We start from the raw sequence: 26,013 nt of genomic DNA on the forward strand, positions 1-26,013 counted from the left end.
CTTGGTGGCGGTGTTTCTTGATGGTCCAGAAATCTGCTGATATTCAAGATGCGTCAAAAATAAATGCGAGTTGCCTGCAGTATGTTTGAAATTAGACTAAGGAACTGTCACATCAGTTCTCAAATCACTTGGTGCTCAGTCATATTTCTGACGGTATTTTCATCTGGTGTCAGAGCACCCACCATTTCAGTAAGGGCATCTTAAAGTATTATGGACCTTCACATAATTTTCTAGGGATTCCACAAGCACATAACTGCTTCATTAACCATTGCAAAATAAGCATACATATTTGTTAAAAGCAGAGTACTCGATTGAAACAGTTTAAAGTGCCCTTTCTGAAGGCTACAAGAGGAATTTATTCATCTGATTATGTTTTGGTATATAGTTAATATATATTAATTCTTACATTTAGTTATTCAGGAACCTTTGCAGCAACAATTAGCTCAGTGCCATATTTTTATCTTGATCAATGGAGTGCAAAGGTTTTCCAATTTGAATTTTCTTGCCCTTTAATTTTTAGTGGAAACACAAGATGATCAATTGGAACTTACAGATCACTGTGCCACAAGAGCTTTCCAGTCAGACATTGCAAATGTGATCAGGCTGTGCCCCTCTTATGTACAACCATCGAGACCCAAGTGCCTACTCAGCTCAGAAGTTAGAACATCAATGTTTTAGCAGAATGTGATTCATACTGAGGTTGAGTTGTGTTACATCCTCCAATGTGACTTGCAGCAGAGACCATCCACACTGTCGTTTAAAGGGGCATGCTTTTCGATCAAAAGCTGTCACTGTAAACTAATTCTTCAGTCCTCTGCAAGTCCAAGCTACAATGCCATGATCTGCATCACACTGCATGAGGCAAGGCAGGTCTTGAATCCACACAATCAAATCCAGAGTCCAAGCCGCAGTGGCTACATGCATGTAGCATTCTGGAGCTATGAATAGTGATGGTACAGGCTCCAAATTTCTTTCATTCACTTGGGTTGATGATGAATCTCTCCTGCTCTCACCAGCTGTGTATGCTGCAAGGCAGATCGATGCTCCACTTGTTAAGTCATCCAGCTTCCTTGGCCTTGTGCTCTGAAGGAGGACTTGAACCTGCAGCTTCTGGCTCAGAGCCAGTGATGCTACCCACTGTCACACAAGACAGCCCTGCCCTTGGTAAACATCACCTACATTTGTCATTCTAGAGTGCATAAATATGTAAAGTCAATGACAAATGCCTTCTTTCCTTGAACAACTAATTTATTACTTTTTCTTTATGGACAATTGGATTAAATGTACATGCTATTTGGCCAAATGACAGTATTCTGAAAGGTAGTGAGGTATTATATATTGCAACTGTATATTATCACTTTCTACAAGATTAAAAAGGATTTGGTCTCTAAATGTTCAGCTGCTCTCCAAACTAAAAGATGTGCTGGCTTAGCACACTAGTTTTTGCGGGTACTCAGTTCATGTTGCCCCCACTTCTGATCAGACCTCCACCTAGTCCAAAAACCAACTCGCCATCACTGGGACTCTCACAAACATGGGTCACTGAGATGAGGTACTGGATGACCGCTACTTCCATGGATTAGCCATTCAGTAAAACAGGTAAATTTCATGAAGTGGTTCGAGGAGGGGAATGCAATGATGAAAGTACATTAGAAAAACATTTTACTCCTTGGATCTCTTATTTCCTCGCATACATGGGAGAAAACCTAATCTAAAAAACAACGTAACATTTCATACAGAAAATATTTTATTGATTAGCTGTTAAAGAAAATCAAAATCCATTTTGACGACCTGAAAGAGAGAAGGAGAGAAAGGTTTACTATTTACAATACTTTTGTTCTTCTCTCTCTCTCTCTGGCCTCCATCATCTCCACCTACCAGATCACTCCTTTCCAGCCCCTGTTATCCCTTGTCATCAAGATAAATACTATACTTCCACAGATACTTTCAGTTCTGAAGAAGGGTCACTGGATTCAAAGTGTTACACTGACTTCTCTCCACAGATGTTGCTGGGGCTACGGAGTTTCTCCAACAATTTACATTTTTGTTGATATCATATGCTACCCTTGACTTAGCCCCTGATCAAAGGGGCAGGAGAATTAAGGCTGTGATCTTAGCCTGCTTGGCACACCTTCCTCATTCCTGAAGAAGGGCTTATACCCGAAACGTCGATTCTCCTGTGCCTTGGATGCTGTCTGACCTGCTGCGCTTTTCCAGCAACACATTTTTCAGCTCTGATCTCCAGCATCTGCAGTCCTCACTTTCTCTCCTGATCAAAGGCTAACTCCCTTGACTTGACGGAGTACTGCTGACGATCATGACAAGTTTCTTGGCTTTGTGTCTGTGCCAAACAGCATAGCAATACCCCAGTACAATGAACCTGGTACCTCTGTGTGATGGGGGCAAGTACAAAAATGCAAACCAAGGCAGGGATGCTGCAAACATCTAGGTCAGGTCAGAGTGACTGAGCTGTCTGACAACAAATAAACACACCAGTGATGCAGCCTGGTATAGTCTGTGAGCTGTAAGCATGTCCCTGCATGTGGTGTCCTTGCTGTAGCATTGCAGGTAAGAGAAGAAGCTGAATATTAATGAGGTTAGTCATATGGTGCTTAACAAGCTTTAATCTTCCTTAAGTGGCAATTCATGGCTGCCTAGCGAGACACTGGCCTTGTGGCTGCATAAAATATGCAGTGAATTGCTCCCAACATTGAGGTAAGCCTTGCCATTATTTGTGTGTTATTCTGCCACAAATCTCACCATAGCCCATGTGTTTCAGGCTGAATAGAACTCTGTCCATTATTTTTTGTTGGGAGTACGTGCATTTTTAGCAAACCATAAATAAACAAGGTCCAAACATTCAAAATGTATTCAAGTACTCAAGTATTATCATTATGTTATTATCGCTGTGGCTATAGTTATGCTGCAGTTATGCAAAACCCTGGTTCAATCCCACTTGGAGTACTTTGAGTAGATCTGGGCATAACACCTTAGGAAGGGGTATAATGGTCTTGGAAGGACTATAATGGAGGTTGAAAGATCGATACCTGGATCTTGGTGGTTAAGTCACAAAAGAATTTAGAAGGTTAAGGAGCAATCTGGTTAAAGTCTTTAAGATATTAACTTGAAAAGATAAGGTTAGATAAAGATAAACTTATTCCACTGGTTGGTGATTCAAGAATGAGGGGGCTTATACTGAGACTTAGGGCCAAACCATTCAGGAGAGATGTTAGAAGGGTGGTAGAGGTTTTGAACACTCTTCCGGAACAGCAGTGGATGCTGGATTAGTTATTAATTTAAAATCTGAGATAAATGTTTGTTAAGCAAAGGTATGAAGGGATATAGACCAAAGGCAAGTATATGGAGTGAGGCCACTAAACAGCAACAATCACACTGAATGGCGAAGCAGGCTCATGGGGCTGAACAGCTTACTCCTCTTCCTGTGTTCCTGTGAAAACTGGCAATCTTTTAAGTCAATAATGTTAACTAACATGACAGCTGTTAGGTAGAAATTGATCACCAACAGTAAAACTGCTGATACTTTGTTATTACTCAGTGGTTTATTGGCCGAGAGTTGTGATGTGCAGTTCAATGTAAATGCGAATCACTCAGCCACTATGTACAATATAAAGTGCTGCCTCAATCTCAGACAATGACACAACCACTGAATAATTTATGCACTAATGTTTTTTACACGAGACAGTAAACTGCTTCCTCATAACCTGAGCTTTAATCCTACTAAAATGGTTATTTTCAACGTTCTGCTGCCAGTGCGGAAAATATTGTACTCTTTCTTAATTGGATATCTCACAACCATTCTTCAACATTTGGATTGAATGAGGTGTAACTAGATTTTTAAGCTTCATAATTACTGCTAAACACTCACTCACCGGAAAAAGCTAATTTTAGACACATGGCTTGTCAAACTCCTCTATAATCATTCACGAAGATCATTGCTGCTGTGCGCAAAGACATCGCCTTATCTCAGTGCCTGATTTAAATTGCTGTCAGAAAATGGATAATCTGTTACAGAAATCACAGTATCTTTAAGGGAGCTTTCTTTAAAGTCAGCAGTGAGCACAGTTGTTTTGCCACTGACAAATAGTCAAGTATTTGAGGTTAGACAGAGATTTTGGAGGGGACTGCTATAACATGGTGGTGGTTATCCCTATATTTTCTGACCTGTAAGCTAGCAACAGCTACAGAGTGGCACTCTCAACATCGAACATGTTAAATCCTCTCATGTTTCAATGAGAGCACTTTTCATTCTTCAAACTCCAGGAAGTATTGCCCTCCTATTCAATCTGTCGTGACAGAACACTCTCATTTGAAGAATCAACCAAGTGAACATTCATTGTACTCCCCTACATAGAACCCCCAAAGATGAGCATATCTTTCCTTAGATATAAGACCACAAGAAATAAGAACAGCACAGGGCCATTTGGCCCCTCGAGCATGCTCTGCCATTCAAATGGATTATGGCTGATCTGACATTCATCACTTTCACTTTCTTGCATTTTCCTGTAACCTTTGATTCTCTGACTCATCAAGCAAGATTCTGTCTATCTCATTCTTAAATATACACAAGGACTTTGCCCCTACAGCTCTCTGTGGCAAGGAGCTCCAAGGATTCGCAACTCTCAATGACAAGAAATTCATTGTTATCTCAGTCTTCAATTGGTGCATCTTTATTCTGAGATTATGCCCTCTGATCTTGGACTCTCCCATGAGAAGAAACATTCTCTCAACAATTTATCTGTCAAGCCCCTTAAGAATCCTAAATGTTTCGATGCGATCAGTTCTCATTCTAAACTCCAGTGAGCAGAGCCCCAACCTGTTTAGTCTTTGTCCGTACCTGTGAACATCCTTGTGAACCTTCCCTGAACTGTTTCCAATTAAATTACATTGTTTCTTCAATAAGGGGATTTAAACTGCTCACAGTACTCCTGATGTGGTCTCACCAGCACCTTGTGCAGTTGCAGTCAGGATTCATATTCCAACTCCTTTGAAATAAGGGCCAACATGCCATTAGCCTCCTGACTACCAGCTGCACCTGTATGCATTCTTTCTGTGTTTCATATACAACTACTGCCAAGTCCCTCTGTGTTGCAACTTTCTGCAGTTTTTCTCAATCTAAATAATACTCTGTTCTTTTGTTCTCCCTTCCAAAATGAAGAACATTTTCTTACATGGTACTCCATTTGCTAACTCTTATTTGACCTATCAGCATCTCTCTTAAACCATTTGTATCACTCTCGCAATTTGCCTTTCCACCTATTTTTATGTTGTCTGCAGATTCAGCCACAGTACATTTGCTCCCTCCCTCCAAGTCACTAGTATATTTTGTAAACAGTTGTCATCCTCGCATTGATCCCTGTGAAACCCAACTAGTTACAGGCTGCTGACATGAAAAGAACTCCTATCCCAACTTGCTGCTTGGCCATGACTCTATCTGTATAGAGCAAAACTATACACAATATTCAAGGTGTATTCTCACTAAAGTCCTGAACAATTCTAACAAAACTTCCTCACATTAAAGCCAACAAACCATTTGCTTTCCCAGTTGTTTGCTGTATTTGCATGTTCTTTTACATGTACAAGGACACTCAAATCCAACTGGACAACAGCATCTAATAGCTTCTCACCATTTCAATAGTATTCAGCTTTTCCATTCTTTTTCCCAAAGCGAATAACCTCATATTACATATTTCAGCTTCTTGTCCATTCACTTAACCTGTCCATGTTCTTTTGCAGATCCAACTAATAGCACTTGCCAATCTGAAAATGTTCAATTTACTTCTAACCTGTTTTCTGTTCTTCAATTAATCCTCTAGCTATCCTCAAAATACTTAGCGCTTACTTCGTGCATCAACCTTCACTGCAGCACCTTACTAACGTCTGTTTAAAATTCCATATGTACTACGTTCACTAATTCACATTTCCCCTTCTAGATGCATCCTAAAAAAACACTCAACAGATTTTTGCAGACAGAATATAATGACCAAGATGACTGGCAGATGGCCTGTTCTAAACAAATGTCACAGATTTGTGAAACATGATTTCCCTTTCATAAGGTCACATTCACTCTGCCTAATCCCATAATGATTTTCTAAGTGCCCTGTTACCAGTTCCTTAATAATAGATTTTAGCATTTTCCCGATGGTTGACATCAGGTCTCCAGATCCCCATTTCTATCTCCATCCATTCTTCAATAATGGTGTTACTTTAGGCCATCTGCCATGATATTGTATGTGCTGTACCGTAAAATTCTCTTTTTAAAAATGCACGAAAACAAAGCAGAATAGCGCAGTTTTCTAGGTTCAGTAAGTTTCACCTTGGCTCTGCTGTTCAACATTTCAGTCACATACATGTTCTGGTTTAAATTTGTTTTACGCCCAGCTCTAAACTCTGATGGAACTGTGTATGCACTGCCCAATCAGCACCACACATCACGACAGTCTGTGTCAAAAGTGTAGATTTACACTAGCTGTCTGTTGAAGTTTCTTCGCAGTATTTCAGAGAACACAAACCTGGAATTCATCATCTGCCAGAGTATCTGCTTAAAGGGGGCATTGCAGACCCTGAACATCTGACATTCAGCACTGAACATATGCAGGCTGATCAATTCCACTGTGATTTTACAATAAGAATTGCTCCAAACAGACTCGACAGCAGGATTTTGTCACAGCGCAACTAGATGAAAATGCACATGGCAAGTTTAGTGAACATAAAGTTTCTTGTAAAACGGCAGCAGAACTCAATCTATCTAATAGCATCTTTGTAAATGAGTCCAGGCTTGGACCTTCATTGCAACAGCATTTGGTTGTATAGGATAAACTGAAAGACCCTGCAGTAATAGCTGCTTCAGAAATTGTGCGGTTTACAGGAAGGATCCCAGGCTCGGGTTCTAAACAAATTCTGAATTCTTCCATCAACCTCATATTCAGTTCAAATTGATCAGTCCATAATTCCTTTTCAAGGAAGAGCGTTCCTCAGTAAAACAAGAGGAATTATTGCAGATAATCATTCAAAGGCACAAAACATATAGATTTGCTGTTTTTAAAGTTAAACGACAGATCTAGATCTGTCCTGCCACCTTGCAATGCAATATCAGTCTAACCTATCTATCATTGCCTGATAAACAGGCTGATAGTTGGCGTGAACATAAAGATAATCTGCTCAATCACCACCCACTTCTTTCCCCATCTGCCAAATAACAGAAAGAGCAGCAAAAGGGCTAAATTACTTGAAACATTTAACAGGGCTCTAATTTTCCATTTTTATGTGACAGATTGTTGGTCTGCATAAATTGCAATCTTTGGGATTCTGCCACTGCTTCTAATTTGGATATTTAAAAGGAAATTCTGATTCAACAGATGGATGATCATTTCAGAAGAGATTGGGACAAACAAGGATTATTCTGTCTGAAAACCAGGCTTTTCCTGCTCTACAACGGTGCTAAATGGACAATAGAAAATATTGGGCTCACCATGACTGTGCCACAATGGCAGGCCTCACCCCCACCAACCCCAAATACTAGTCAAAAATAACATCAAAGCATAGTCACAATGTTAGCTGCTGAATCATTACAGCTGCCAGGTCACTGTTCCTTGCATTTAATTATCGTCAATCATTCTCAGCATTCCTTACTAATTTCCAATGTCACAGGCTGCATTTTTCAATTCACTTCATTATTTAAACACAAACTTGCAAAAATCACACACAAAATCACTCCACTTGTCCTCAGTGCAGCATGCGTTGTGTACTATGCCACCCACAGGCTTTGGGCACCATTAAGGTACTAATGGCAACTTTCCAGGTCCAAGCTGCTATGATATTGCTCAGCCTGGAAAAAGACCCAGTTACCAGCAAGGGAAATCTATTACGGCACAATTCCAGAAGTGAAGGGCTGTGATTCCACATCGAGAGCAGCAACATAATTTCAGTACTGCTACTCCTGGCCCCACACAAATAATTTTAAGCATGCAGTTTTGGCTTCTCTTCAGCAATATTGCACACTCCATCCATTTCTCCCCCAAAATGACAACTACATTCCTCTTGCATCATGGAAACCTATTTTCTGAATCAGATGAGTGTCTGGGATTTTCCACTGTTTGTTTATGTGATGCCAGCAGCACTAGCCAAGACAACATTAATTATCCAGCTCTAGATGCTCTTGAGAAGATGGATGGTGAGCTGCCTTCTTAAACTGAAGTCTCTGTGGGAAAGGAACACCCACAGTGTTGATTTGGAGAACACTTCAGGATTTTGACCCAGTGAAAGATTGAGAAGACATTTAACTCCCAAACTTCAGAACAAGGAGCAAGAGTGGACCACTCGGTCCTTTGAGCCTGGTCTATCATTAAATAAGATCATGGCTAATCTAATTTTAAACTTTACATTTCTGCAAACCCTAATATTCTTTCATCCTTTGTTAATCAAGAATTTAAGGTGAATTAGCAGCTGGTGATGTTCCCATTCATTTTCTGCCTTTGTTCTTTTAAAGGTGGAGATTATGGATGAGGAAAAAAGAAATTATGGTGAGCTACTGCAGTAATCTGGTGCACAATGCTGCCACTGTGCAGCACTGATAGAGGACATGAATATGCAAAGTCAATCAAGTGGGCTGCTTTGTCCTGGATTGCACTGAGCTTCTTCAGTGTTGCTGGAGCTGTACTCACCCACTAGTTCAGTGTTCCATCACACTCCTGAGTTGTAACTTGTACATAGTGGAAAGGTTTTTGGGACTAAGGCGGAGACTAATTTGTTGCACAATTCCCAGCCTTTGACCTGCTCTTGCAGCCACTGTATTTATACAGCTAGTCTAGTTAGGTGTCCGGTCAAAGGGAATTTCGATGGTTAGAATTCAATTGTGGCAAATCCTGCTAAAAATTAAGGACTGGAATGTAAGCACAGTTATTGGAGATGGTCATTACGTGGGATTGTATGGGGAGAATGATAGTTGTCACTAACTTGCCTGAAACACAGAATTACTATGATGCAGAGGAGGCCATTCAGCACATGTGTCTGTACTGGCCCTCCAGCAAGCAATATGATTTAGTGCCATTTGCCTGCCTTTTCCCCATACCTATGCAATTGTCTCCACACACTTTCAGGCAATGCATTCAAGGCCTGAACCAGTCATTATGTGAAAAGGACTTTTCTCACATTTTGCTTTGTTTACAAATCACTTTAAATTGGTCGCCTCCTCGTTCTTGATTCTTTTATGAGCAGGAACAGTTACTCCATATCTACTCTATCCAGACTTCTATTGATTTTGAAAATTTCAATCACATCTCCTCTTAGCCTTTTTCTCTCAGAGGAGAGCAGTCTCAAGCTCTCCAATCTATCCTCATAATCCTGAGAGGCTGCACTGTTAAAGGTGTTGTCTGTCATTAAATCGAATCTCTATCTGCCATCTCAGGTACCTGTAAATGATCCCACAGCACTACTTTGAAGACAAATGGGGAGTTATCCCTTCTGTTCCAATAAATGTTTATCTCTCAGTCAAAGTCACAGAAATAGATTACCTGGTTATCATTGCATTTCTGTTTTTAGGACTTTTCTGTGCACAAATTGGCTGTTGCTTATCCTGAATTACAACAGTGATTAAACGTGGTATGTACTTTATTGACTGTAAAGTGATTTGGGATATCTAGTCTTGAAAATATTACTTGTTTAGAAATGCAACTGCACGACATTTGAGATTTGATTGCTTTTGATTCACAGAAAGAATTTCAAATAAAAAGATATGTTTAAAGATTGTGTTTAAAAGCAAATTGCTTATATGCACATTTCAAGAAAGGCATCGAGATGAGCGGTGTTAGAAATGTAAATGACACAGGCTTTGAAGTTCTTTACTTAAATATTATAAAGGATAAGCAATTTACTCACCAGTCTCAGGAGACACATCATACCCAATGTGCTGGGAGAGTCCTTGTTGGGAATTTTAACTCAACAAGGACTGTCTAACACAAACCTTATTCTTGATTGTCAACACAGGAATTATAAAAAGCAGATAGTTCAATTTTTAAGCAGAACGCTGCAAGGGTGATCTGTTGACAGACTCAGCAGATCGGAAAATATTTGGAATTATTAAGTGGGAAAAGCATAAATCAGACAGCTCTGAAAAGGTTGTCTTTATGCTATCACCTGCTTTGCACCAATATATGAAAAATTGAGATCTAATTAACCTCCAATTTCTTACATTAATACCTGATTGAGAAACTCTGTCATGCATAAATTTTGTCGGTATTTTTCAAATGATTGAGAAACTCTGTCATGCATAAATTTTGTCGGTATTTTTCAAATGATGCTCCCTTGTTCAATTTGTCCTGCATCAAGCTACAAACATTTCAAACCAACTCCACAGGCAGTACATGTCATTCATATGTTGGACACCAAATTCCTGAAGTGACTTCTCTATTCAAAATTCAGACATGAAAGCAGAATTAGAGAAGAAATCAGAATCAGAGGAGAATAGTGGAAATGCGTTGAAGCTATCCTCAAAGCACCCTAAAGAGACCAGTTGTATCCGTCAACACATGGCAGACCACAACCTGTGATTGACTAAAATGGAGAAAGCTGATATTTGAGAAATGACTAAGCACATGTAGAGTCATCATTAACAACGCACAAAGGTAAAGGTGCTGGAGAAAGCACACAAACTTCCAACACCCCACCTACCCATTAATCCAGAGAACCAGGCAACATTCTGGGAACCTGGGTTCAAATCCTGCCATGGTCAGTAATAGAGTTGGAATTCAGTAAAAATTGGAATTAAGATGACCATGACGGTGTGGTTGTTTGTCAGAAAATCTCACCTGGTTCACCACTGACTTTTAGGGAAGGAAACTGCTGTCCTTACCTGGTCTGGCTCTGGTCAACATGGTTGACTCCTGTCTGCCCTCTGGGCAATTAGGAATGGCTATTAAAGGCTGGCTAAGCCAATGGCAGACACACGCCTTGAATGAATAAGAAGAAATTTGCCCTCCCTGCGGCAAAATTTGTCGAATGTGCCCTTTATCATTTACGGACATATTAGCCAACTATCAGAGCAGAGTGCAACCAAACATCCTCAGTCCCAAAGGACCCCCAAGAGATATTTTACTGTAAATGGATTAATATTTCCCATTAGATACAGAGTAATATCAGAGTTCTTTTTCATATATATATTTCTAGATGGCAAACTAACACAGAGTCATAGATGATGACAGCACAGAAAAAGGCCCTTTAACCTTGTAAGTCTGCGCCAGCCAAAAACAACCAACAAACTACTCTAATCCCATTTTCTGGCACTTGGCCCATAGCCTTGTATGATTTGGCATCACAAATACACAACTAAATATTTCTTAAACATTATGAGGGTTTCTGCCTCCACCAAACACATAGAGGTAGTGAGTTTCAAATTCCCACCACCTCTGAGAGGAAAAAAAATCTTTCCTCACATCCCCTCTAAACATCCTGCCTTTACCTTGACAATTGGTCCCTTCACTAAGGAGTAGACTTCCTTCCAGTTTACCTAGTGCATGGTTTTATGAAGCTACAGGCATGTACTGTACCTTTAAGAGAGTGTGAATGTTGTTCTGAACTGACAGATTACAAGCACTTTGTGATATGACTAGATGGCAGTCGCAGAGTATACTGGAAAATTGAAAATATGTAACATTTGGCTGTGAAAGAGATAACGGAGTTTTGGATGCTGTTTTGACAACAATTAAAATTTAAGCAATCAGTTTAAATTATGCCCCAGGATACTAAAATCCAATTGAGCTTGAATTTATTGTTTTGCCAACATTGAACAAATGACACAATCCGATGTTGGGGATATAAAAATGAGGACATATTGAAAATTGGAGAGAGAGCAACTGCCATCAAGACAGAAACGCCTGGAGATCTAACATCTTGCTCTCCAAGAAATAAGGAAGCACTCTCTATCAAAGGTACTTTTTCATATTAAACATACTCACAGTTAAAAAAAAGGTGATAACCCAGGGAGATCTACAGCCAGAACAAGAAAGACACAGAAGATGATGGCACTGTGTGGTTTTGAAATTAAGTTGATATAATTTTAATGTGTCTTATTGGAACTGCATATTTTATAGATTTGGAGGTAGATAATAAACAGTTAAGAGAAAGGGGGGCTTAGAATTGTGAATAATTGTTTAATGTTCACTTTTAGAGTTAAAAAATAAATTGATGTTATTTTCTTTAAATAGTGGAATTTGGGAGTTTGCTGTCACTCCCATTTTAACAGATTACAAAGCGAGGCGAGTTTTTCTGTATGTTTGGGTTTAAGTAACAGAGGGGTTTATCTCCGTGTCATAACAATGGTAATAACCACCATCCCACTTTGTGCTAATTAATGCATCCATCATTATGAACCTTCTGAAAGATAGGAATCAACTTAAGAGAAGCAATTCAAATCAGTCTGGTGTGAAACTTCATGTGAGATGCCTACAACTGCATGCCAAGAAGATATGTGAGTAAATAATCTAAGGTGTGACAGTGAGGTGACTTACTCTGCACCAAAGGTAGGAAATTGCATTTATGGAACTAGACTTGGACTTGACTGTCCTGCTGCGCTGAATCATTTAAAAAAAGATCATCCACCCTTTAAGAAGGCAAGCTAAAATTGATGATGGCTGGTTTAAATAGCACCAATGATTTTAATACTGGATGAGAATAAGAGCCCTTGATCTCAACTGCTAGGTGCAAGACTATTGACAATCACTAAGCAATATATCTTACATTGCAAGCTGTGACTGATCACACCAACTTATGTTGACCAAAGTGTTATAAGAAGAGGCTAGATAGACTGGAACATTTTTTGTCTGGACTGTAGACTGAGCGGTGACCTTATGGAGGCTTATAAAATCATGATTCGCATAGACGAGGTGAATAGCAGAAGTCTTCCCTAGGATAGGGGAGTTCAAAACTCGACAGCATAGGTTTAAGGTGAATATGGAAAGATCTGAAGTGGACCTGAGGGCCAACTTTTTCACACAGAGCATGATGCGTATGTGGAATGAACTGATAGATGCAGGTACAGTTTAAAAATTTAAAAGACATTTGGACAGATACATGAATTGGAATGGTTTAGAGGGATCTGGATCAAATGCAGTCAAATGGGACTAGTTTGTTTTAGAAAACCTGATCGGCATAGACTGAAGGGTCTGTTTCCATGTTGTCTGATTTTATGATTTTAAATTCCTGATGGCAGATCCAGTTTAAGATTGATTGGCCCCAATATTTACGGGGCCAGAAGAGACAGCAGAAACAACAGTTAGAAGTACCGGGAACATGGAGCTCTAACTACAGTAGAAAATCTCATTCGGAAGGGAATTGGGTGAAGAGACCCAATGAGTAGATCATATGGGAGGAGGAGATCATTTGGAAAGCATGGATTGGTTGGGGGGGGGAACCACATTCCAGTTGGGGATAGGGGGGGTTTGGAAATCTTGAAAAAGGGGGACATGATTCTCATTGTAAATGAGGAGAAAACTAGGGAACAGGGAGAAAACCCTGGAAGACAGGAGAAGATGCCCGAAAGTCATAGAGATGTACAGCACAGACCCTTCAGTCCAATGCCGATCAGATATCCTAAATAAATCTCGTACCATTTGCTAGCATTTGGCCTATTTCCCCTAACTCCTTCCTATTCATGTACCTATCCAGATGTCTTTTAATTGTCGTAATTGTACCAGCCTCCACCACTTCCTCTGGCAACTCACTCCTGTCACACACCACCCTCTGCATGAAACAGTTGCCCTTTAGGTCCCTTATAAATCTTTCCCTTCTCAACTTAAACCTAGACCCTCTAGGTTTGGACCCCCTCCAACCCCAGGGAAAGGACCTTGACTATTCACCCTATACATGCCCCTAATGATTTTATCACGTGTATAAGTTCACCCTTAGCCTCTGACACTTCATGGAAAACAGCCCCAACCTGTTCAGTCTCTTCCTACAGCTCAAACCTTCCAACTCTAACAACATCCTTTTTAAATCTTTTCTGAACCCTTTCAAGTTTCACAACAATCTGCCTGTAGCAGGAAGACCAGAATTGCACACCGTATTCCAAAAGTGACCTAGCCAATGTCCTGTACAGCCACAACATGACCTCCAACTCCTATAGGAGAAAGTGAGGACTGTCACAAGAATTACTCCCAGGGTCTCAATTATTTTACTATCAATATTAATAACTCAAAAGAGGCAAAATGTAATGTATTCAAATTTACTTATGTTACAAAAATAGGTGGGAGGGCATGTTATGATGAGGACGTGAGAAGTCTGTAAATGCATATAAAGGTTGAACGAGTTAGCAAAAACTTTACAGATGGAGTTTAACATGAGTAAGTGTGAGGTCATGCTCTTTGGTAGGAAGAATCAAAAAGCAGACTATTTTTGAAGTTGAGAGATATTCCAAAAAAAATGTTGCATAGAGGGATCTGGGTGTTCTTATGCATGAAACTCAAAAGGTTGTCATTTGGTGCAGCACGTACTTAAAAAAAACAAATAGAATTCTGGCCTTTATTGCTGGGGAGTTGAAAAAGAGGGGAGTCTTGTTACAACGGTACAGGATGTTGGTGAGTTGCACTTGGAATAACGTGTAGTTTGGTCCCCACATTTAAAACCGGATACAGCTGGAGACAGAGCAAAAGCAACTTACTTGGCTGACCCCTGGCAAAAAGGGCCTGACTTATCAAGACTGGCTAATCTGGTTATGCCTTTATTCATTAGAGTGAATGAGAGGTGATCATATTAAAGTATTCAACATTCTAAGGGGGTTTCACAGGAAAGATGCTGAATAAGCCATTAAGACCCTCAACTTGCCCTGCCAATTAAACAGGATCGTGCCTGGTTTGCCCCATGCTGAACTCCTCTTTCATGCCAGCTCAGCACACCTGTTAATGTCCTCATATCTCAAAACTTAACAAGCTCCTCTATAGATACATCCAATGATCTAATCTCCACAATTCTCTGGGGTAAAGAATTACAGACATTCACTAGCCCCTGGGAGAAAAAAATTCCTTTGCATCTTGGTTTTAAATGATTGTCCCTTTATTCTGTAACTGTGCACCATAGTTCAAGATTCTCTGTTTGGTGGGAACATCATCTTCTGCTCCTATTTTTTATGTTCTTTCAAGTCAAAATATGCTGTGACCAATTATCATACCTGTACAACAAGCTGGGAACACAGTACTGAACTGGGATAAAACATGAAACTTCTCCCTGTCTGAATCCTTGTATAACCATGCAAAGGCTGGTTGGTAACAGCTGTACCAGCAGCTCATGTACAGGATTATTCTCCTTTGCTGCTTTGTAAAAGCAGATTAGTGCAGACTTTCTTTCATTGTAATGAACCTTATAAGGATCAGAAAGGTTTCATCAATTTCAATCATGATAGCAGCCCGCATTTCTAGCACCTATGGGCAGCCAACCTCCTCCTCTCAAACTGTCATTAGCACAAAGAAAAGCAATAACTACAGCAATGAAACTATTACAGACCGTCATACTTCCTCAAATGGCCATGCTTCAAGTGAGCAATCAATCAGAAACTGTGTTTTCTTACACTTCAAGCCTCATTCAGATTCCCATACTGTAAGTCTGGCAAACCATTAGTTTTAACACTTATCACACAGAAAGAAAAACATCAAAACCAAGTCAAACAGAATGTATCACTGCACCAACAGTTACATGTTTTGTTAGGTCAAGGTGAGCCACCTTTGAAGCCATTTTTTAAAAAAATCCAATAGTCAAACCATCAACTGATTGACTACATAATTCTACTAAGAATGACAATTAAGTTCAGAATGCTTAACAGAAATATATTTGCAATCATATAACATTTTGGTTCCGTTTGGTTTGTTGACTTCTGAACACGGCCTTTTTGAACCAATTTTTTTCACTGTTGCATGTTACACTGCATTGGTACCAGATGACTGTTTATGAATATTGGGGTTTTAAGCTAAATAGTACTAGCTTTCTAGGAATGGAGAAGAAATAAGAGATAGATGTAATAGTGTATTGTGTAAGATGTAATAAATACATTTAAAATATCACATTTCACATTTAATCATCTGCACTCTTAAGTGACTCAAACCAGATTCAAAAATTGGATACAAACTATGATGGATTCTATAAGTTAATAGACTCTCAAACTATCATGGCACAAAGGCCTTAAATATTGGCCTTTCACCACTGCACCTTGATGGCAGCAGCCTCAAGCTTTAGTGCATACCTCATCACATAGTCCTGGAGCTTTGAATGCACCAGAGAAAATGAGATGAGAGAAATAAATTGGAGGAGTTAATGGACATGAAACTATTGCAATTTAGTGAGGACAGGGATGCTGGATAAGTGAAGCTGGGTTTGGAGTGGGATACAGACAATGGGATACAGTGACATCTTTTTTGAATGAGATACCATTTTTTAGATTGGAGAATGGGAAGCTTACTTCAGAGTCTAATGGATATTCAGAATGCAAATGAATAGTCAGGTTCAATCTAACACAGGAGGGACATGAAGCTGGCAATGAGGATATGGCATATGTGACAAGGCTTTGACCATTCCAAAACTTAGTCAGAGAAAAGTGGGGCTGGGAGTAATGGGATGAATTTGTTAACCTTAGTGATAAAACCTACAAACCCCTCACTTGTTTGAGATGGGGGTGGAAGTACAGAGAAGAGATGTGAGGAAGCAAAAATATAAAACAGATAACACCCATAGGCCATGGAAGGACCAAGACAAATATTACTAAGGCTTGTTGCTGGCTATGAAGAGAAAAAAAACTCGCAGCTATTCAAAAAAATGGAGGTCAGGCTTAAGAAATTGGACCATGTGGTTCAAAGACCGATTTGAAGGAAGCACAAAAGAATATGTTGGAACTACATGAGAAGTGGAGTGGTGACAAAGGATTTAGTCTCAATTTACAGCCTTCAGATAAAGAAATTTGAAAATCACAAGATTTGTCAACAAGCAAGGGTCTTTCTTTATGTTACCCACATTGAATCAACTGTGCCATCTTTTAACATGAGAACACAGTGAAATTTACTCAACATGAAAAAGGAGATTTACCACAACACATCACAGAGGGCAAAGCCATTAGTAGTGAAGCAAACTTTTATTAATGAGTGAAGGAATGGTAAAATTCTACGTAAATTGTATTTGGGGTCCTAACTGCTACATGTGTTTGATTGATATGAGTTAACTACTGTGGCACTGCCAAGATAGATTGTTTAATATATATTTTATAGAATATAACAAGATAGTGATTGACTGTTTGGAATGTTATAATTTGGATAGTATTTTTGAAAACTTAGCACTTTGGTGATAACCTTTCCTTTTTGAAGGGAGAAGTTACAAAAAAAAGTTTTACAAAATTGTTGTATATTGAGACTGTGTACTTAATTTAGGGTAAAATGGAGAAATGAAGGGCATTGTGTGGCCTTTCCAAATTCTAATGACAGCAAGGCTGGATGGATACTGTGCCAGGGATTATGAATCACAGAAACAGAGTGACAAAAGAAATAGGTGCAGAACTAGGTCATTTGATCCTTCAAGCCTGCTCAGCCATTCACTGTATACATGGCTGAATCCAGTACTCTCTTTCCTTTTTCCCCTCATAACCTTTGATCCCTTTAGCCCTAAGAACTATATTTAACTCTTTCTTGAAAGTATTCAATGCTTTCTCTCAATCACTTTCTGTGGCAGAGACCTCCAGAGGCTTACCAGTCTGACTGGTGAATCAATTCCTATATGTATTTGACTCTACTACCACTGCTGGAAGTGCATTCCATGCACCCAGCAGTCAGTTGGCTAGCAGTTTAATGGGATTCTGGATTAGTGGTGCTGGAAGAGCACAGCAGTTCAGACAACATCCAAGTACCTCGTTGATTTTAACCCTAGCAGTTTAATGGGATTCAGATGAAGGAAGCAGAAAGTAGTCACTCAGACAAGATGAGCTTGGAGAGGGCATGTTGGAAGGTAGGATAGAAATTAGAGAAGGTATAGGGTGCAGTGTTTTTGTTAATCTTACTGATAAAGTCTATAGGCTCCTCACTTGTTGGAGATTAGGATGGAGGGTAAGCAAAGGTAAGACCCATAACAGGAGGAATGGCTCTTGGAAACATTATGATCAAGCAATGGTGGAGGAAAAGAGTGGCCCAGCAGTCTAAAATCTGTAAAAGTGTTGTGGTCAATGAAAGACCCAAAATTACAAAGCTGAGAAATGAGAAGAAGTTTATAATGACATTTCTTAGGGGAGCACAGAAGAAACTGGAAGTAGAAAGAGTAATGGGTTATGTGAGAACCATCAACGTCACTTTACAGTGTTCTTGACTGGATTTACATAAATAGCATGCAAGAGTGAAAACTGTATTCCTGTTTTTTAAAAGGCATCTACATTGCAATTCTGAACTATCCTTAAAAACGTGAGTGGTTTTGCAGCCACTGTATTGATCTGAGTTCCATCACTACATATATAACTATAGCTGAGTTCCAAAACAGTTTCATTTTGGCAATGTATCTGGGCTGTTAAATGACTTTCAATCATTTTGTCAGTACAAATACACGTAATAAAAATAAAACTGAGACTCATTATTCAATCATTCAGCACATACTGTACTTGGACATTGAGGTCAATAAATTCAAGCAACCTCTTAATTAGGAGTCAGTTGGCTGGACAACTGTTTTGTGATGCAGATTGATGCCAATAATGCAGGTTCAGTTACCACACAAGCTGAGGTTACCATGAAGGTTCCACTTTCTCAACTTTGCCCCTTGCATAGTGATCCTCAGCTTAAACTCACCATCAGTCGTCTGTATGATCCTCTGGGACTTCAGTTTTACCCCTACATGACATGCATAATTCTTAAAAATAAAAAGCTGTTAAAGACATTTAAATGCAATAGTCATATAATTTTCATTTATGGAAGTATTAAATCAAAATACCAAATGTCCAGTACCTGCAGGATTGAAAACTTTTCAGAAAACTTGATATAAGGTTTTACAAAAATACTAGCAACAAAGTAAACAAGAATGTTCTTGAAGTTGGGATAGCTTTTCATTCGACATCCAAACATTTCTTGTTGAATATTAACTAGCATTATCCTTCCAGCATGCTTTCGACATCCTACACAGGATTGTCGGAAGTATGATGGCAACCTAGCAAAGAACAGCATGGCGGGTGGGGTGGGGGGAAGGTGGCAACAGTAGGACAAGGAGAATGTCTTTCAGTTTTATTAGCAGCATTTGTGTGTCCTGCTCCCAAACCTTGACCTAAATACAGCCCAGGATGATGATGCTTTTGTCTAAAATCATATACAGTGTACATCCTATTCCCTGACATTATTACAATTTATAACTATTTGTATCAGCAGTGTATTCAGCTGGTGTAAGTGCATTCAAACAACAATAAAATATGGATTTTACTATCTATTGCAGCATTGTAGAAAGCCTCAGTCAAAGCAATATTATTCTAACAGTGCAGATTTATCAATCACATTCAAACAGGAGCAATGCCAGTCTGCTCCAATGGGTGGAGAGGGGATACTGGAGCCAGGGAGATGGGCATCTCAAGTCAGATTCAGACTTAGGAAACAGTCAGCCTAAAGTGTTTAATAAGAAGCACCCAATGGAAGGATCAAGAGGACTGTTGGAAAGCTTTTTTTTGGCTGCCTGAGAATAATGAAATATGAAACAATAAAGACGTATGAATCAAAATCAGCCTGCTGACGACAATCAGGAGGGATGTTACATAATAACAGTGGCATGATAGCAAACAATACAATTGTTCACAGGACATATTTCAAATTAATGGGTACTTATGGGTAAATTTCAAAATATCTCGCTCAAAGTAATCAAGAAATAGCCAAATAATGTTGCAAAATGACTAACTTACATTATGATAGGAAGAATAGTTTTCAATTTATTCATGGACAATGGTACCAATCCTTCTGACCCAGAGTGGAAAAATGCACCATTGAATTTAAATTTCATCATGAATTGGTTAAGGGTTTAAACAGCCTCTTCTCGTCTGCCCTGCATAACTGTACTTTGTAACATCAGTTGAAAACTCTCATGCAACAGTTCAGCCAACTTATCCCAGAAGTAATGGAATCATAATTAGCCAAGTTCTCAAAGTTTAGATTAGTTAATCTCAGAGGGAGCGGCAATGCTCTAGTTAATTCCTGTGTCCCAAGGTATGAACAGGACATTATTAGGTTCCTTCTGCAGATCGTTAACCAATGACTGGTGTTCAAAACATGGATGGACAGTTATCCAAGTATAGGTAGGCTCACATTTCACCACAAAATTTCCTGTGATCAAATAACTTGCTGACAATTAGTACCTAACCTAATATGACATTGGGAAAAGTGCCTGAGAGCATTTGACATCTGTGCAACTGGCAGAGTAAAGCTACTTCCCTACGGCAATCCTGTATTTTATCTATAAATGCTTACGGTAACAAAGCTATCTCTTAGAAGTGTTAAGATCCATTTCAACTATATGTCAAAATGTTTAAGGAAATTCCTGATGAGAAATAATAGTATTCTGTGCAACCTCTTCAGAAAATTTACAGGACACAGTTCAGCAATATGCTCTGAAATGTAGAAATGGTCTGGTGCATATACTAATGTCAAGCAATTTTGTAAGGCATTTCTCCAGAATAAAACATTATTTCAAACTGAGTAGCAATGAACAAAGAAGGCTCCATACTACATAAATTGATTTCATCCTTAAATACTGAAATAAATTTTACAAGTTTGGCCAGTGAGTTAAAAGTAGATTTTTGTACGCCACTGCAGTACAGTATCAGATGATATAGGTAATGGGAATGAAGGTTGGTAACAAGGGAGATAGTGAGTTTTCAAACTATTGTCAAAAAGCACAATGGAAAGCTTCAAATTAATTAACAAGATGAAATACAAAATCAGGTGTTCACACATGCCAGCAAATAAGACAACTTGCCCTCCGTGTGACTCAAATGATGCAAATAATGACCCGGACCCATTATTCCTGTGTCACACACAGCACAATCACTAGGAGCAGATGGTGACAGCTCCACCACTAAGTAATAAATCATATGCCCTGTAACCTTGAGACAATCCACTGTGTGCACTTTTAATTGTATTACCGAGATTAAGACCTGGATGTTCTCTCTACACTATCTACCAAAAGAAATTGAACACAATAATAATTAAATCATATGTAATTAAGATTAAAAATAACTTAATTCTGAAAACATCAAGGTTTAAATTTGTATGTCATTTCTACATGTCATGCATTACAGCATCTGGAATCCATGTTGAAATATACAGAAATACCAGTACCCGGTTTTTCACATTACTATCCATTTTAGCTATCAGTTGAATATAAATGAATTGAAAGAAAAAACAAAACAAACATTAAAACAAAATACTGCAATTTCAAAATACTGAAATTCTAGAGATACTCAATATGTCTCAAGCCGTTGGGCCGAAGGGACTGTTTCCACACTGTAGGGAATCTAATCTAATCATCCATGGAAAGAGAAACTGAGCTCATGGGTAGTATTTTACTGCTTTAATCGTTTGGGGTTGGTGGGCATTACCTAAGCCATCAGTTGGCAGACCTTCCAGTTGTTCTTTCCCAGAGTTATCCAATTAACAGCCAACCTCTAGATTTGCTGTCCAATTAGGAAAGTTTTTGTGGTGGGAGGGAAGGAGTTGTCAATTTAATGCAACAATGAAGGATGTCTAATGAGTCTTGGCACAACTCAGATCCTTTATTACTGCATTAGGTTGACATGCCCCTCCCACCCACCACCGTGACCTGCATAGGTCTTTATCTGCATGCAGCACTAGTTTGTCTTTCATTACCCACAAATGTATTGATGGCGATGCACCAAGAGATCAGGGAGAAAGAAAAGTATTCCTCAGAGGAAGAGCATCAGTCTGAGAAAGCGCCATCACACGAACCATAAAAAACCTCCCACCAGCACAGATACACACACCTCCACTGGTCCAGCTCTAAAAAGGCAGAGAGAGTGACACAGAGTGAAACAGGACATATGAGCCACTGTTGAAGGCAGGGAAGTGCAAGTGAGAGAGAGTACCAGAGGACCATAGACTCCTCTTTCAATAGGAAGAGGTAACTGGTGGTGCCTTTAACTTGAGAATCACACCTCGGGAGAGGGATGAGATTGAGTAAGCAAGGTTATCCCAGTGACTTGAGCTAACAAAGCAAGGGAGTATAAGTTGAATAGTAGGTCACTAGGAAACACAGAGGATCAAAGGGATCTTGATGTGCAATCCTTGAAGGCACAGAACAAGTAGACAAGGTGGCTAAGAAAGCATATGGAATACTTACATTTATTAGTCAAGGTATGGAATACAAGAGCAATGAGGCTATGATGGAGCTGTATGTAACACTACATAGGCCACAGCTAGAGTACTGCAAGTAGTTCTAGTAGCGATGCTATAAGAAGGTTGTGATTTCACTAGAGGGAATGCAGGGAAGGTTTACCAAGATGTTGTCTGGGCTGGGGTGATTAGCTCTGAAAAGACATCAGATAGGCAGTTTCTTTTTCCTTACAACAAAGAGGGTCGAGGGGTGGAATGTGATAGAGATGTACCAAGATCTGAGCGGCATTGACAGAGTAGATAGGGAGAAACTTTCCTCAATAGTGGAGGTGTCAATAACCAGGGCGCACAGTTTTAATGAAAAGAGCACAGGGGTTAGAGGAAGTTTGAAGATAAAGCTTTTCACCCAGAGCATTGTGGGTATCTGGAAGGTTCCCACCCTGAAGCACTTGAAACACCAAAGCATACAAGATTACAGGCGAAGCGCTGGAAAATGGATGACTGGTGTGTGCATGATAGGCTGAAGAGTCTTTTCTCATACTGTAAAAACTCGATGACTTGAAAGTAATTGAGGTCTTTGGTCATTTTGATAGGCTTGGGCAGTGGGCTTCTACTGGTGCCTCTTCCTTTGACAGCGTGCAGAGGTCTGTAACCACAAGCTGTGGGAATCATTGGGGCACTTTGACTAAGAGAGGTCCAGGAAGCTGACCCTTAGCCTAGAGACCCTGTACTGAGTGTGATACCTCAGTGATTTGTAGCTCAGGTTGTGGTTCAGGTTGTAAGTTTACTCACTGAGCTGGAAGGTTTGTTCTGAGATGTTTCGTCACCATGCTAGGTAACAGCATCTGTGAGCCTCTGTTGAAGCACTGATGTATTGTCCCACTTTCTAATTATGTGTCTGTTGTGGTGGGTGATATCATTTCTGGTTCTTTTTGTGAGAGGTTTGGAAATGGGGTCCATATCAATGGCGTTCCAGTTTGATAGCCAGGCCTCAAAGGAATTCCCATGCATGTCTTTGTTTAACCTGTCCCAGGATGGGTGTATTGTCCCAGTCAAACTGGTGTCCCTCGTCTGTGTGTAAGGATACTAGTTATAGTTGGTTCTGTCTTTTTCTTCAACTAGCCATCAAAAGACACTACCAACTATCACTAGTATCCTTACACACAGATAAGGAGGGACACCAGTTCAACTGGGACAATACATCCATCCTGGGACAGGCTATACAATCGCCTTTCTTCTATGCACAGGCACATGGCTGCACAATCTCACAAATAAGACAGGGGCCACTTGTCCCTCAGTGGCGTCTCAGCCACTTCAGAGATGTGATGTCAAGTTGCTATCCTCATACAAAATCGAGTTTAGCCTGAGGGATCTATTCCTTTCAGCATCAGCATCTGACTGCTCCTGACCTTTCAACGCCACACCTAAGTGTCTCAACTGGCTTCCTGCTACAGTGCCAATTCAGTTCTGGGAAAGCCACATTGGGATTCCCAATGTAATTTACTTCCTGCAATTTTCCAAACATAAATCCTCCTCCACCAGTCTGGGAAAATTCCTTTCCATGTTTCGGCAAGATATCTTTTCGTTATATGAAACTGGAAAGGCTAACACCATTTCCTTCTCCACAGATGCTGCCTGACCTTTTGAAGGATTGCAATATTCGTCTTCACTGAAGTGTGCTGCCACTTTCCTCAATACATGCTGCCACTTACCCACACATTGCATCTATTTTTCAAGCTGCCAAAAAGGTAGTTGATAATATAATACCTTGTTTTTTTTAAACCTCTTGCAAATAAACTGACCTAGAGTTGAAAGCTTCAGGTGATACAGTAACTGCAGCATAAACTGAGCCACTCATTGATCCACCTGTTTGTCACCCGACTTCCTGTTTCTCTAAAGGAACAGGCTTTGGCGGTGGGGCCCTCCCTCGGGGACCTGATAACCTTAGCACATTTTTTAAGAGTCAGTTGGTTATATCCCATTTCACAGGAAGCCTTCATCCACCTCAGTGCAACTTTCTGGCACTTGCCCAGAAAGCTGTCTAACTCTTGAGTAGGGGAATCCATTTATGTCACTTTGACACAGGCTGATGCAGGTTCACATTTTATAACTGTCTGCTATTCTTTGAAACATGGACAAGCAGAGATATCGTCGCAGACACGAATACAACCGCTTTCCTGAGAGTCCAGAAGAACATACTGAAAATTAACATTGGAGAACTTGGAAGGGGAAGATTGAGACTGGAATATCAAAAGGGGAGCGAAATCAAGAACCTTTACATAAATTAGACAAATCCTGTGAGCTGGTCTGGGAGATTGTATAAAGTCCGTGACAATAGTGAATAATCCCAAATTGGAAGCTGCTCCTTTCAAAGGGTTTATTGAACAGATGAAGCCCCAGATTTACGCCTGTCATGGTCTCAAAACAGTAAACGACACAGCAGATAATGTAGACTGGAGTGACAGAAATACAAAGCCAGCACATTACCTTTCCTGGAGAGCTCCGATTACTCCCTGGGGGATGCTCTCTCGTTGTTGTCCCCAGAGCTGCTGGAGCAGGACACGCTGCACTCCCTCCGGAGGGGAAAGACGCAGGGCCAGAGGTAGGGGTCGACCTGCCGTTCCTCGGCCTCTGTTTAATGCCATCCAACAGTCTCACCAGCAGGATGTTGGCGGGCAGCTCGTCCACGCCACAGTCCACCAGGATCCGGCACTCGGGACAGCGCAGCTCGCTCCTGGAGCTGACAATCTTCTCCAGGCAGCGCTTGCAGAAGGTGTGCTGACAGGGCAGCACCCTTGCGGTAGCGTCCAGCCTTTCCAAACACACCGAGCACTCCAGCAAGTCCAGCAGGGAAGACTCGTCCATCTTCAAGCAAGGGTCAGGGGAGAGGGGAAGGGGAGAGGGGGGGAGAGAATGGGGACAGTGCTCTCCCTTACTTACATTCCACCCCCCCACCTAACCAGCTGTTGACTGACACGCTGCATTCCTGCCCCCCCCCCTTCCCCTCCCCCCCTCTTTTGGAAATAAAAGTCAGACCCCAACAGCAGCAGCAATGTGCTGCATCTATCTAACTGAGTGCGGGTTGCCAGCGCATCCCCATCTCCGACTGACACAGCGTTGAAAGTCTCCCCATGCAGACTGAACCCCCTCCTGAACTCCCAGGGCTCAGACCAGGCGGCTGCAACATAAATACAAACGGAAAGAGAAATGAAACAAAAGCATCTGACTTAGCTGTCCTCCTCCCAACCTCTTCCTTGACACTTTCAGATCTGACCTGACCCCACTCTTCCCACACTCTTGCCTGGTCAGGCTCGCGATTCACGTTTTTAACAGAAATAAAACTGTCCCCCCCACCACCACCCCCCCTCGCCCCCTCCCTCTGACTCCAGATGAGAAGTTTGTGTCTACATTGCAAGGGGAAAGCTCAGCATGATCAAACAGGGGCTGCCCATTTCCAAGGCACTTGAACCCTCCACCGAAACGAGTTAATTCTGAAATCTTTGCCTCTCCCTCACTTCAAGAAGACGGCAGATCCTGACAACAGCACCGAGAGAACAGTTGCCATGCGAGGGAAGGTTCTGCCCATGACCACAGGCTGGGGAGCCGCATCCAGCCAAGCCCCCGCCCGAGCTGCTGGGACCTGCGGTTCAGGGGGACGAGCACACAGCGA

General features: G+C 40.6%; 1 protein-coding gene across 2 annotated transcripts in view; it reads right to left on the minus strand.

The window, feature by feature from the left end:
- Window positions 1-25,690, minus strand: part of LOC140481401 (E3 ubiquitin-protein ligase SH3RF3-like) — a 363,647-nt gene extending 337,957 nt beyond the window's left edge. For both annotated transcript variants that reach the window (XM_072577534.1, XM_072577533.1), the window contains exon 1: window positions 24,831-25,690. In XM_072577534.1, the coding sequence (XP_072433635.1) occupies window positions 24,831-25,208 (378 nt within the window). In that variant the 5' untranslated portion in view covers window positions 25,209-25,690. The remainder of the gene's footprint in view (window positions 1-24,830) is intronic.
- Window positions 25,691-26,013: the final 323 nt, after the last annotated feature.

This window comes from Chiloscyllium punctatum, chromosome 9 (assembly GCF_047496795.1).
Source record: "Chiloscyllium punctatum isolate Juve2018m chromosome 9, sChiPun1.3, whole genome shotgun sequence".
Taxonomy (NCBI): Eukaryota; Metazoa; Chordata; class Chondrichthyes; order Orectolobiformes; family Hemiscylliidae; genus Chiloscyllium; species Chiloscyllium punctatum.